The sequence below is a fragment of the Lonchura striata genome, chromosome 25, assembly GCF_050655825.1.
Source record: "Lonchura striata isolate lonStrDom1 chromosome 25, ASM5065582v1, whole genome shotgun sequence".
NCBI lineage: Eukaryota > Metazoa > Chordata > Aves > Passeriformes > Estrildidae > Lonchura > Lonchura striata.
Window position 1 is genome coordinate 4,159,607 of NC_140727.1, and position 14,628 is coordinate 4,174,234.

Sequence of the window (14,628 nt, forward strand, 5' to 3'; positions counted from 1 at the left end):
GTGTGTATCCTTTGGCCAGGAGCATCCACACGCTCCTTAAGGCATCAGTTGGGATATGAGAAACAAAATCAGGCAAGAAATAACAAAAAATGTAAGAAAGAAAATACTGGAGTTGTATTTTTCTAGGTAAATCCCTGTTTAAACCACTGAAATCTTTGGGGTTTGTACATGTGCAAAACTCCCCAGCCTCCAGAAAGAAGACCCAAAGCGTTTGGAAGTGAAAAGCAAAATCTTGGCAGGAAATGGAAGGATTAAAGACGACAAAGGTGTCCGTCACTCTGAGAGGAAGTGGGGAGCCACTTAATTGGAAGTGAAAGGCAGGACATGCTCATTAATTAATTGTTATCCCCCGCTATAAATAGGGCTTTGGCAGCGGGGGAGTGTCTGGCCGTGGGTCAGCTCTGTCCTGCCGGGAATAGCACCTAATCCCAGCGTCCTGCTCCCGGGATTAGCGGGGCAGGAACGGTCCTGGAGCAGCAGCCTTGTCCATCCCGGGTTTCCAGGAGCAGCTCAGGGAAACCGAGTCACGTCCTTCGTCCTTGGGGACCCCAGGGGGACCCTCGGGTGTGCCCAGCTCCCTCGTGTGTGGGAGCTTGGGGTGGGTCTACGACGATTTGGGGTTGTTTGGGGTGGTTTGGGTAGACCTGGAGGGGGTTTGTGTGTGTTTAGGATGGGCTTAGGTTCGTTTTAGGGTGCATTTAGCGCGGGTTGGAACGGGTTCGTGTTGTTTTACGGTAGGTTTGGGTGGGTTTAACTGCGGGGCGAGTCCGGCTGGGCTCAGGCTCAGTGCTCCGCCCTCGGGTCCCTCGGGAGGGGAAGGACGGGCCGGGGCTGCGGGGCCCCGGGGCCGCGGCGGGCGGGGCCGCTCCCGCGGCCGGACTACAGCTCCCGGCAGGCAGCGGGGCCGGACGGGGCGCGGCCGAAGCGGGGCCGAAGGCGGCCGAAGCGGGGCCGAAGGGGACCGAAGCGGGGCCGAAGCGGGGCCGAAGGCGGCCGAAGCGGGGCCGAAGGCGGCCGAAGCGGGGCCGAAGCAGGGCCGAAGGCGGCCGAAGCCGGACCAGAGCCGGGCCGAAGCGGGGCCGAAGCCGGACCAGAGCCGGGCCGAAGCGGGTCAGGGGCAGGCCGGTAGCGCAGCATCCCCGCCAGGATGAACGCGGTGCTGGCGGTCCGGCAGTACGTGTCCAAGATGATCGAGGACAGCGGCCCCGGCATGAAGGTGCTGCTGATGGACCGGGAGACGGTGAGCGGCGGGGCCGGGAGCGGGGCCGGGAGCGGGGCCGGGGCCGGGCCGTGACGGGCGCTGTCCCCTGCCGCCCTCAGACCGGCGCCGTGAGCGTGGTGTACACCCAGTCCGAGATCCTGCAGCGCGAGGTTTATCTCTTCGAGCGCCTCGACTCACCCAACAGGGAGCCCATGAAGCACCTCAAGGCCATCTGCTTCCTGCGGCCCACCAAGGTACGGGGCAGAGCGGGAGGAAGCGGCCTTAAATGGTGCTGGGGAGGTTTAGGTTGGATATTTGGGAAAATTCGGCCATGCAAAGAAAGGGTTGTTCAGCCTTGGCACAGGGCAGTGGTGGAGCCACAGTCCCGGGAATTGTTCAAATCCATGTGGATGTGGCTGCTGGGGACAGGGGTCCGTGGTGGCCTTGGCAGTGCTGGGGGAATGGCTGGACACCAAGATCTCAGAGGCTTTTCCAACCCTAAGGATTCCATGGTTCTGTATTCCTTAACTCTGCTCTTCCTGGTGCTGTTTCCATCCAGGAGAACGTGGAGCTCCTGGTGCAGGAGCTGCGAAGGCCCAAGTACAGCATCTACTTCATCTGTGAGTATGCAGGGTCCAGGGGTCCTGGAGCTCCATCAACCTGGAACAGGCTCCTCATCCCAGTGTGGATGGGACGGGCTCCACACCTCAGCAAAGATCACACAGCACCTTCCTGTGCCAGGCATACCAGGCAGGGGCTTCCCACATGTCCTGCTCAGGGAATGTTCCATGAATTTGGGAATGAGGCAGAATGACTCCAGCTGGTTTGGGGTGGAAGTCCAGTCCTGCAGGCCAGGAATTAATCAGAAGGATGTCAGGAACTGGGTGAAGTGGCCTCTAGATGTCATCGTGGCTCTGCAGGACGCAGCGGGACCAGGCGCTGGGGAGATGGACAGGGAATGAGTTGGGAGCATCCCTGGGAGGTGGCTCGGGATTCCAGCACCTGCAGGTGCAGGGTTAGAGGGTCCCTGTGGGATCTGCTCCAGAGGGGATCAGGCTGCCCATCCCACAGGGTCTGCATGGAGCCCCACTGTCCCGTCCCTGTTTCCTCCCAGATTTCAGCAACGTCATCAGCAAGAGCGATGTGAAGGCCTTGGCCGAGGCCGATGAGCAGGAGGTCGTGGCTGAAGTCCAGGTGAAGTTTGGATGTTTTTAGATAGATCCAAAAACAAAGGGAAGGTCCAGGCTGCCAGACACTAGGAGCAGGAGGGCTGTTGTTCCCAACTGGTGCATGCCAGGCCTGGGTGAGAGGAGGGATGGACACAAATGTGGGATGAAGAGGTAAAAGGTAGAAAAGGTCTCATTTCTCTGTGCCCTGTGCTCTCACAGCTGCTGCTGGTTTTGGTGTCTCACAAGGTGCTGCCTAGCTCAAATCCATGGGGATGTGGCACTTGGCAGCAGGGGGTTAGAGGTGGCCTTGGCAGTGCTGGAGGGACAGTTGGACTCAGTGGTCTTAAAGGGCTTTTCCAAAGCCAGTAATCCCACGATTCCTCGTTTTTGGTGCTGATGAAGAGCTGGGCACCAGAGCAATGCACAGTACCAATGGGAGTGGAGTTCTCAGCGGGGTTGGAGGGGTTTGGGGTGGAGGAAGGAAGGATGTTCTGAACCAGTGTGTCCCGGTGGTGGAGGGGGCTGTGTGGCCAGTGGTGGCCCATGGCTGTGCCTGGGGTCAGGGTCAGAGACACAGGGCTGTCCTGCTGCCTTCCCCAGGAGTTCTATGGCGACTACATTGCGGTGAACCCACACGTCTTCTCCCTGAACCTCCTGGGCTGCTGCCGGGTAGGAACACGGCGAGTTGTCCTTGCACTGGGTAACGTGTAGCCCTCACAACCCGGGGCATTGGGGGGCTGCTGGAGGGGAATGGGCCGTGGCAAGGAGAGGAACAGCAGGGAGTTTGTGTTCAGCCCCTGGGTATCTGCTGCTTCAGGGAAGCTGTGCTTTCCTGTGAGACTTCAGGGCTTAGAAACAAGGACGTGGGAAAGTTTGGGACCAGTGCATCCATGTGAGGTGCAGCCTTTCCTTCCAGGGCCGCAGCTGGGACCCGGCTCAGCTCACCAGGACAACCCAAGGGCTCACTGCTCTGCTCCTGTCCCTGAAGAAGTGCCCCATGATCCGGTACCAGCTCTCCTCAGAGCCAGCGAAGCGCTTGGCCGAGTGTGTGAAGGTGAGAGCAACCCACAGCACATCCCTTTAGGATGAATTCAGTCTTGGTTTTTTACATGTGGAGGGAAACACCTGTTTTCAGTCAATTCCTGTAAATTCCATCATTTACTTGGAAGCCCAGCACTAGGCAGGTCATGTCCTGCTCCGCTCCCAGTACAACATTCCTGGGAGCAGTGTCCCAGTTCCCTGGGGCCTTCAGCTCCTCCCTGGCAGTGCAGACAAAGCAGCACAGTTGGGGTTTCAGCCTCCCTTCCCTCTGTGCCTGAGTCCACGCTGAGAGGGAGCCTTTTCCAGGCGTTCCACGTGGGATTTTTCCCATTTCTCCACAGCAAGTGATCACGAAGGAGTACGAGCTGTTTGATTTCCGGCGCACCGAGGTCCCTCCCCTGCTCCTCATCCTGGACCGGTCGGACGATGCCATCACCCCACTCCTGAACCAGGTGAGCACACCCAGGTGTGCCAGGCTGGGGCAGGGGTGGGAGTCCTGCAGCAGCTGGAGTTCTACCCCTGTCAGGTCATGGGTTGGATGTAGGAGAGAAAAGTGTTGCTTCTCACCCCCAGTCCCTACAAAATTCCTCTTTTATCCCCTGGCTAGATTTTCCAGACCTGAGTGGGGATTATTTGTGCTGATTTCAGTGGTAGATGGACCCAGCACTCTGGAAAACAGGGCCACCAGCACTTCCATGTGGCTTCTGGAGCCCCAGTGCTTTGCAGGGCCTTTCCCAAGGGTTGTTTGTGGGGCTGTGGACAGCACACGGCTGTCGAGTGACCTTGCCCTGCTGAGTCTCCCTCTGTTATTGATGGCTGCTGGGTTTGCTGGGAGCTGTTGGATTTATTTGTTCCATGCTGTGCTGCAGATCCTGGCAGGATCTGTTGGTCTCCCTTCCTTTCTGTGGGGTTCCCTTGGAACCTGGGGATCAGGAGCTGCACCTGGGTGGGACCAGCAGCCCCAGAGCTGCTGTAACACCAGTTCTGCAGGAGCTGGAGGTGACATCTGTGTCACAGAGGGGTGTGGCTGTCACAGCCCAGCTCACACCTGGTTTGTGGTGTTTAGGATTGTGCTCAGCATCAGGCGTTATCTGCTGTTTCAGGATTTCCTATCCCAAAGAGATTCCTGGGGGTGTAAATGGCGTGTTGGGCACGGCAGGGCTCTGATCAGCTGTCACTGTTCTCTCTGGGTTATTATTAGACTTCTCAGGATAAAAATAGAAATTCCTGATGTGCAGAAATGCTCCTGCCAGCGGAGCATGTAGGGAATTCTGCAGCAGAACTGTGGGACCCCTCCCTGCCTGGGCAGAAAGTTATGGGGTTTGGTGGCCAACAGAGGTGCTGGAACAGGAATGTTAATCCTCATCACTCTTCAGTCTCTTTTGAAGGTACCTGCAGGAATTCCTGAGCTGGTGGGAGGTGTCCCTGCCATGAACAGGATGGGTTTAATGTCCCTTCCAACCCAAACCATCCTGTGATACTGTGATTCTGGAATGGCCCTGGAGGGGGAAGGTTTCCCTCTGCACTGTCTCTCCATCTGATTATTTATCCATGATATTCATTTTCATCGGAATGTCCTGGCTGCTCTGAGGGACACACTCCCAAACTCTGCTGTGTGTCCTGGGTAGCAGGAGCAGCTCTGGCTGGGTTCAGCTGAACTCCATTGATTTCCCAGTGCTGTGTCTCACCAAGGTCATCCCTTTGCCTTCCTCTGTCCCCTGGCAGTGGACGTACCAGGCCATGGTCCACGAGCTGCTGGGGATCAACAACAACCGCATCGACCTGTCCCGGGTGCCGGGGATCAGCAAGGACCTGCGGGAGGTCGTCCTGTCAGCTGAGAACGACGAGTTCTACGCCAACGTAGGTGTCCCAGGGAGGCTTCTCCAGCACCCACGTCTGGGGGTTTGCCACGGGAAAGGAGCTTCCCTGTGACTTTGAGCCTCGGGGTGGGGATGTGCCATTTGTGACAGCCAGTTTGCAGCACCAGCGACACCTGACGTGGGATAACATGTCCTAAAAAACGTGTTTGTGGTTTGATTTCAAACCCTGCTGCAGGTTTTGGGGGATGGAGCCACCTTCTCCCAGGTGCTCAAGGCTCTTCCCTGGTCAAGACTCTCAACTGAGTTTCCCTCTGCTTCCCATCTTGTTCCACACAGAACATGTACCTGAACTTCGCCGAGATTGGCACCAACATCAAGAACCTGATGGAGGATTTCCAGAGGAGGAAGCCAAAGGAGCAGCAGAAGCTGGAGTCCATAGCGGATATGAAGGTACAGACAAAGTCCATCCCAGCTGTGTCCCATCCTTTAATGTTAGGAGCAAATAAAAAGTACATCTCTCCTAGAAATCTCCTGGTAATGAGAGAAATCCTGTGAGCTCCTGAGATCAAGGTGTCTGATCCTCTGCACACCTGCACAGAATTGCTGGGAATTTGTGCAGTTTATGGCTGGCTGCACCCATCTTTTATCTCCTGCTTTTCCCTGGAAGCACCCACTGCCTCAGTTTCCCATCACAGGCCTTTGTGGAGAACTACCCTCAGTTCAAGAAGATGTCAGGCACAGTGTCCAAGCACGTGACAGTGGTGGGGGAGCTGTCCCGGCTGGTGGCGGAGCGGAACCTGCTGGAGGTGTCAGAGGTGGAGCAGGAGCTGGCCTGCCAGAATGACCATTCCAGTGCCCTCCAGGTACTCATCCCGCCTCTGGATTGGGGGATTTCATCCCATCACTCCCTTGGGAGTGGGGATGTGAAGTGGGAGCTCTGTGTGTGGATACCCTGTGGGGAGGGACACTGCATGTGGAATTGTTCCTTGGCGCTCAGCTCAGATGGGAATGAGTCATCGTTAATAACTGGCTTGAGAAGTATCTTTGCAAATCCTGTCCTTACATCCCACAATCCAACATTCTTTCATTATATTCAGCCAGTTGGCTTCTGGCAGGCACTAGGATAAAAAAACCTCAGACATTATGCAGGAGCTGATGTGTGTTGGGCAGGAGAAGAGCTGCAATCCGTGGAATTGTCTTTACCTATTTTTTTAAGAAAAGCCACTGGAAAGACTCTTAGATCCAAGATTTCTTTGGCAGAGAGGCCTGGAAAAGCTGGAGGGAGGCTCTGTGACAGCTGAGTGTGGCCCCTTGTGCTGTGACCAGAGCAGGGTCTGGCAGAGTCAGTGGTGATGGAATTTGGGCTGGTGTTCAACAGCAGCTTTGGGATGGGGCTGGCTCAGAGCAGGGCTGGAGCAGCCACTCACTTCTGAAAAATAATTCCTTGATTAGTGGAGGGGGATTCCCAACACGTAACAGACCCCTGCATGGCACTGGGGAAGCAGAGGGATTGGGAAATGAGGAAAAGCATTTCCAGCAGGTTTGAGATCGGTTTTTTCCCCACCTCTGTGACTCTGAACTCCAAGTGGGGGCCGAGGGGATAACACTGGACTGTCCCCAGAGGTGGAATGTGCTCCCATCCTCTGGACTGATGCTTCCCTATGGACCAGCGAGTGTAGGGATGGGATTCCATAGCTGGTGTCTGGCAGGATTTACATGGCTGAGTATGGAACTGGGAATGCAGCCAGAAATGTGTTTGCTGGAAGCAGCCTCTGAGGTCCTCATGCTGTATCACTGTCTCCAGCTCAGGTTGTTGAGGTTTAAAAGTCAAATATTCCCAGTCTGCTCCCTCCCTGCACTGTGAGCCATGATTTTTGATGGAATATACACAGCACAGAGCTGGTGCCAGGTGAGTCCTGGTGTTCCTGGGGTCACCTTGGTCCTGCTCTACACAAACAGCATTTCTGCAGTTTTAGAGCAGAAATGCTGCCTCAGTTTCTATCCAGCCCTGTGCCTGAAAAGCCCTGTTGTATTTCTGGCAACTGAGGCCACTGGAAGATATGCAGCAGCTTGGAAATAAATGGAAACCCCTGTAGGTGGGATCTTTGTCCCTGGGCTGTCCCTGCTGCGGCTCCCACTGGCAGCAAGAGGGGCAAGGCCATGGGACAAGAAGCAGCAGCCAGAGCCTGGAATAAGGCTGGAATTGTTCTCCTCTGATGTCACTTCAGGGATTGTTGGATCTCTGGTGGCCTTGGCCCCGCCAGTCTGGGACATTCGGGTTCTTCCTCCCCTGGGCTCTCATTAACCCTGACACAGTGCATGAGGCCTGGGAGCTGAATGGAGGGTTGGAATCCCGGCTCCTCCCATGGACAATGGCTGTTCTGTTCTCTGCTTCCTGCTGTTCCTGGCACTGCCAGCACAGGAACCTCCCTGGGGCTCCGGCTCTCCCCTCACAGGTGAATTCCTGACCTTCAATGGTCAAATTCCTCCTCACAGCCAGGATTTTATGCTGTGTTTTCAGTCAGCATCAGTTAAATAGATGCCAATAAACATCTGGGCCAGGGTGGTGAATCCAGCAGCAGATCAGGAGTGATAACAGATCCCTGCTCTTCCCTGTAGCTGGGATCTCTTCTTTCCATGCTTTAATTCCTTCCCTTCTTTTCTACCAAATGTGCAGTTTATTCCTCCACATCTCCCATCCAAAGGTTTGCTGAGACTTTGATGCCTCTGCCTTACACCTTCCAAAAAGGAAATGGAGTTGGGGGGATTGCCTGAGGGTTTTTTTTTTGCAGCCACTATAGTGGTGGAACCTGTGGGGTGGCTCTGCTTGAGCTTGAAAAACCCAGGCAGAGCTTGGAGGTGTCTGAAAGTGCCTGTGCACAACTTTCCCCTCCTGCAGCACCACGAGGGGCACAGGACCCATCAGAGGTGTGCTCTGAATTCCCAGTTCCATGGAAAGACCCAAAACCAACTGGTACTCCAGTAAATCCTCCTGAGGAAGCCGGGCTGTGGGGTTTATACCACAACTGGATCCTCTTGCATTGTCCCTGTGGCGGTGTTGTTGCTGGGCAGTGAAACCAGTCTGATAAGTGACTGATAAGTGACTGATAAATGACTGATAAACGGTGACACCCACGAGGGCAGTCCTCAGTGTCCCCAGTCCGGTGTGGCCCTGAGCAGTGCCCGGTGTCCCGCAGAGCGTGCGGCGGCTGCTGCAGAGCCCGCGGGTGTCGGAGCTGGACGCGGCACGGCTGGTGATGCTCTACGCGCTGCGCTACGAGCGCCACGCCAGCAGCGGCCTCCCGGCGCTGCTGGAGGAGCTGCGCGGCCGCGGCGGCACCGACAGGTACCGCAAGGTAACCCCGGGGTGGGGCAGGGGCAGGTGCTGCCAGGTAACCCCAGGGTGGGGCAGGATGGGGGGCAGGTACTGCCAGGTAACCCCAGGGTGGGGCAGGACGGGGGCAGGTACTGCCAGGTAACCCCGGGGTGGGGCAGGATGGGGGGCAGGTACTGCCAGGTAACCCCGGAGTGGGGCAGGACGCGGGCAGGTACTGCCAGGTAACCCCGGGGTGGGGCAGGACGGGGGCAGGTACCACAAGGTAACCTCGGGGTGGGGCAGGACGGGGGCAGGTACCGCCAGGTAACCCCAGGGTGGGGCAGGATGGGGGGCAGGTACCGCCAGGTAATCTCGGGGTGGGGCAGGACGGGGGCAGGTACTGCCAGGTAATCCCGGGGTGGGGCAGGTACAGGGGGGTAACCCCGGGGTGGGGCAGGATGGGAGGCAGGTACTGCCAGGTAACCCCGGGGTGGGGCAGGACGGGGGCAGGTGCTGCCAGGTAACCCCGGGGTGGGGCAGGATGGGGGGCAGGTACTGGGGGGTAACCCCAGGGTGGGGCAGGGCAGTACCGGGGCATAACCCCAGGGTGGGGCAGCCCCGATGTCCTACAGGATGGGGGAATTGCTGCTGTTTGGGGTGAAATCTGCCTGCTCCAGGTCAGCCCAGGGCTGTGTTGTTGCACAGAGCTCTGAGCTCGGCTGGGACCTGTGGGTGTGGCTGTAAAAGGTGTTCTAAATAAGTGGCTCGATTTCCATTTCCTAAATCAGTGATGTTGGGGGTTGGACTCCAGAGGTCCCTTCCACTCCTGACTAGTCTGTGATTCTGTGATATTATGAAGGATTTAATCAAGAAGGGATGGCAGGAGCCTGCTGGGAGGGGAGTGTGGCACGTACATGGGCCTGGGATGTGCTTCCTCTCTTCTTTTCCTCCCCCACTTTCCCCAGCTTCTGCAGCACAGGCAGTGGCTGCAGCGAGGGGCTGGGGATGGAGAGGAGCTGGCAGGGAGGGAGCAGGCGGCAGTGCCAGGAGCAGCTGGGGAGGAGGTGGAGGAGCGGGATGATGTCACCTCGTGTGGAGGAGCTGCTGTCGCTGCTGCAGGCGATGGAGATGAAGCTTCTCCTCAAGCAGGAGGGTCTGGGGAGCGTGGGTGTGCTGCTGCTCTGCCCCCTCACCTCCATGTACAGTTCCATTGGGATCGCCTCCGTGGCTCCTTGTCCCTGTTGCACACCTCCACGAGGTGTCTGCAGTGAGTCCTCAGCACAGCCTGGAAGGAGCTGATGGGGCTCCTGCCCTCTCCCTGCACAGCTGGTGTCTGCCGTGGTGGAGTACGGAGGGAAGCGTGTCCGAGGCAGTGACCTGTTCAGCCCCAAGGATGCCGTGGCCATCACCAAGCAGTTCCTCAAAGGCCTGAAGGTACCGAGATGCCTTGGGGAAATGGGGACAGACTCAACCAGAACTGCAGCCCAGAGGAGGAGCAGGGCTGGCAGGGTTGGCTCGGTGGCTTCAGGGCCTGATTCCACTCAGGACAACGGGAGTGAGCTGCTGGAGAGCTTCTCAGTCCTAAATTTAGGGGTAGTACCTGCTGTGCCTCTGCTGATGCTCCTTCCTTGCTGGGCCACTTCTAAAGAGCTTCTCTCTGGCCGCAGGGCATCGAGAACGTGTACACCCAGCACCAGCCCCTGCTCCAGGAAACCCTGGACCAGCTCATCAAGGGAAAGCTCAAGGACAGCCAGTATCCCTACCTGGGCCCCAACACACTCCGGGACAGGTACGTGGGGCCATTGGGGCAGAGCCTGCACTGGGACACACTGGCTGGCCCTGGCACTGGGACATCCCTGCTGTCCCCACAGCAGGGTTGCACTGATGATGAACAGAACTAGGGCTTGGCACAGAAATCCCTTGATTGTGGAGGTCTTGTATCCCCAGGAATGTTCCCTGGAGCAGGACTGGGGTATGTCCCAGTCTGGCTTGCTTTGCTGGCTTGGATGTGCTCAGGTGAAGGATGAAGCCCTTCCTCATCAGAGCTGGCTCTGTGATGGTGTTTGGGGACTGCCAAAAATAGTCCAGCTGCAGCTCTCCTGGCCTGAGCCAGTACTGTTCCCAATGGAAACGGGATCCTGCTGGAGAGGGTCATGCAGACCTAACCCAGACTCTGAGGAGACAGGCTTTGGGTGCTTAGTGGTGATACTGATCGCAGTGGGAAAGGACTACACTCGCCTTTCCCGGGAGTTTTCCCTGCTTTCTCACATCCCTTGGGCAGGGAGGAAATGGTGTGAGGATCCATGGAGATCTAGTGGCCAACATGCTCCCTCTGTTCCTGTGTCCCAGCCAGGCAGGAGCAGCTTTGCTCCAGGTCATGCTGTCCAAGCAGTGCTCCAAGAATGAAATCCCTGTTATTGGTCCTTCCAAGGGACTGGGAGGGTGGTTATGGGAGAAGAAAGGACCAGCTCACTTGAAAGCAGGATGTGCACAGCACACCTGAGTTTGTGTTGGGATGGAGGAAGGTGCTTCCCTCCTTTCCTCCCTTCCTCTTGCTTGGCTTCCCTTGACCATCCCACGTTTCCCTGCTGGCTGGGAAATGTCCCCTCAGGTGAACTGAGGCACAAATTCTGGCAGTCCCTGAGCAGTCACAAGCCCTGAGCCTGGGAGCTCCAAGGCAGCACAGCTCCTGCAGCCTGTGTCCTTGCCTGACTCCAGAATCGATCCTGATTTCCCAGCCCCAGCAAATCATGCATTAAATGTGGCACATGGATCCACAGGGATCGGGGTGGTGCTGCTGGAGGCTGCTCAGGGCTGTGGTTGAAAGTTTAGGAGAGGAGAGGTTTTGGGGGATTCAGTGGTTGTTTTCAGCTCCGAGCTCGGCACATTACAGGGATGAGGGAGGGTCTAGAGGAGGCACCCTCTGGATCATGGATCACTGCCTCCAAGGTGCAGGATTTATCCTTGGCTTTGTCTGATCCCAATTCAATATTTGTGGCTGCTCCATCCCAGAAAGTGTCCAAGGCTAGGTTGGACAGGGCTTGGATCCACCTGGTCTGGTGGAAGGTGTGCCTGAGAGATAAGCTTTGAGGTCCCTTCAAGCCAAACCAATCCATGATTTGTGCCTTTATCCCAGGCCTCAGGACATTATCGTGTTCCTCATCGGAGGGGCCACCTACGAGGAGGCTCTGACCGTGTTCAACCTGAACCGCTCCAACCCCGGCGTCCGCATCGTCCTGGGTGGGACCACCATCCACAACACCAGGAGGTAAAATCCACCCCTCGGCAGGTCCTGCCTGTGAAACTGCTGGAAGGGCAGGAATTTGGGATACCTGGGGGATCACCACATGGGAATGGGTGTCAGTGCTCCGGACCCAGCTCTGCTCATGGTAACTCTGGGACAGATCTCTGAGCTGGAGGTTTAACTTGCATTTCCATTAATTCAAGGGCAGGCAAGTAGAGTTTTCTGCAGTTTTTCTAGTTCATAACAATGGGAAGCCAGGGCAGCACATGTGAATTCAGCACTGAATGAACCTGCAGCTGCTTTGTTGAAGGTGGGCAAAGATCCCTGTCAGTATGGAATTCCCAGTGTGAAATGTCTGGTTTATAAATACAAATAACTTTTCCTGAACCCAAATTACTCACTTTGGGCACAGGAAAGAATTGAGGCTACAGTGGGAATTGCTTCCCATCAGCACAGCTTGCTGCTGGCCAGGCAGGAGAGCAGGAATTCTCTCCAGATTCCCAGTGCTCAGAGTGGGATGGTGGGAAAAATCCTGAGCTGCTGCTGAAGCTCAGGATCTGCAGCTCCATCACTGGATCTGCTTGGATTGGTGCTGCTAGGAGCCACCCGGGCTGGTTTGGGCTCTGCTGCTGTGCAGTCCCTGAATTATTTACAGAAAAGCTGGGATTCTGTATCCAAATTTGCATTTCAAAGAATGAAGTGTAGGGGTGGGGGGAAAGGAAAATAAAAGGCTGGTGCTTTGGAAGGGCTGGATTTGGTCAGCAAAGGGCCTGTTCTGAAACAGCTCTGTCCCAAATGATCCATTTTCTCTAGGATAAGGTTTCCTTGAGGATGGAAGGACAATAAAACTGTCTCCTGTCCACTGTTATCCACAATTTCAGCACAGTGCCCTAGGATCAGGGATATCTCAGCACATCCATAAGGTGTCTGATACGAGGAAAGCCAGGTTTTAGTGTGTCCCAACCCCTCACGTAATCCATGGCCTTGCTGATTCCTGTGGGATTAGGGCAGATATATCACCAGAAACAAGGGGATTTGGGTGTTAATGCGCTGAGCAGCCGTGTAAGCACCTAATCCTGGTCCCATTGTCCTTACTCCCTGCTGGAATTGGGACCAACATCTGTGGGCCCAGAGGGGTGGCCCAAAGGATGGGGAATCCGCTCTGCTCCTAGAGATTCCAGAGCAATTCCGCAGGGTTTGGAGGAGAAAGGGTTACAAAGGATCAATAATCGGATAAAAAGGGTTGCCAGGAACATCTGGTGCTGGGGCTGACTCATCCTGGGCAGGTTGAGATGAACCTGCTGGGACTAATCCCAGGATGTGGGGCCTGACCCAGTTACCCAGTTACAGCCACAGTGGTGGCACTGGATCCTCCTGGGGACCCTCCACGGCACAAGGCTCATTTCTCCTGAGAGTTCCATCTCCAGACCCTGCTGTGGAGGTACCTGCAGGTGCCTGTGCTGCATCCTCACCTGTTCCTGCAGGGTCCTCAGAACAGCAGCCTCAGCAGGGGGAATTTGTGCTGTGGTGCAGCTCATCCCTGGAGGGCAGGTGGGAGTTTGGATCTTGCCTCCAGTCGCTCCAGACTGGGAATGTGCTCAGAGAGGCCGTGCCAAGGGAGCCTGAGGTGTCATTGGTCACAGGCACAACCTGCTCCAGACAGCACAGAACCAGAGACCCGAAAAACACCAGTCATTCCCTGCCAGAGCTCAGTTCTGCCTGGTTCTAGTGCCTAAAAATAACCTGGAGGAGGGGAGAGCTCAGGCTGGAACACAAAGCCAGGTGCCAGAGCCTGTGCCAGAGCTGGTGCCACTGTGGGCAGTGCCCTGGCTGTGCCTCCTCCCAGCTGTGTCTGATGGGACTCAGACTGGGTGTTGCTGCAGGGTTTTGCAGGAGATTTGAGGGTTTTACTATATTTCAAACCCCTCAAGATTCACAACCTGGGCAGGAAGAGCTGCTCCAGCCCCACTTCCCCGGTTTAGAGGAATCACATTTCTGTAGGATTTGTGGCATATCTTGCTTTGTATTTCTTTATCTTTTGGGGTATTTTTTTAAGCACTGCTGTTGAGATCACCTGATCAGCACACTGAGTGATGAGTCAGCCTGGGAATGGCCGTGGTGCCACTTGCCAGAGGAACCATCCTCGGGCAGCATCCTTCCAGCTGGGAACATTCCTGGCTTTGGGAGCTGCTCCCAGCTGTGCGTGTGTGATGCCAGCAGGCCTGAGGCTTGTGCTGGGGACAGTCACAGCCCCTCTGGCCTTGGACACCTCTGGAACAAGTATCAGGGTGCCATGAGCAGATCTCTGGCCCTTGTTCCACTGACCTGAACCTTTCCTGGCAGCTTCCTGGAGGAGGTCACAGCCGCAGGATTCCGCGGTCGAAGCACTGACAGCTCCCAAGTCCCACCAAGGTCCAGCAGCCGACGGTGAATCCTGAAGGAATGAGTACTTTTTTGAACATTCAGAGCTTTCCCAGAGCAGAGCAGGATGTTCCTGCCCTGCAGCTGGAGCTTCCCCTCTGCACCCAGAAAGGCAGCGAACGCTGGAGCTGTTGCTAGCCCAAAGGCAAGGATGTGCCCCCCACTGCAGCTCCTCATTGTCCCCTCACAAACAGCTCCAGGACTGGGATGGCCACCTGAGGAGAGCCTGGGAAAGCCCTTGAATCCCTGCAGCTCCTGGCTCTTCTTGGGACACACGGGATGAGTCCCATGAGGAGCCCAGCGATGCTGCCCCGTGCTGGGGGAGCAGCTGTGGGGGTGTGGCTGGTGGGCACAGGAGCCCTTTGCTCTGTTATCTGTATATGTTGAATCCTATTAAATCCCCCACTTTGGCCAAA

The 14,628-nt window shown here is 56.4% G+C and overlaps 1 protein-coding gene across 1 annotated transcript; it reads left to right on the forward strand.

Moving 5' to 3' along the window:
* Positions 1-985: 985 nt before the first annotated feature.
* VPS45 (vacuolar protein sorting 45 homolog) lies at positions 986-14,628 on the forward strand. The gene is made up of 15 exons (XM_021542109.3): positions 986-1,240; positions 1,321-1,455; positions 1,761-1,821; positions 2,316-2,395; positions 2,971-3,039; positions 3,287-3,424; positions 3,753-3,863; positions 5,137-5,271; positions 5,568-5,681; positions 5,927-6,094; positions 8,429-8,587; positions 9,874-9,981; positions 10,215-10,336; positions 11,684-11,815; positions 14,135-14,628. Exons 1-15 carry the CDS (start codon positions 1,148-1,150, stop codon positions 14,220-14,222), a joined length of 1,713 nt encoding a protein of 570 aa, XP_021397784.1. The 5' UTR covers positions 986-1,147; the 3' UTR covers positions 14,223-14,628.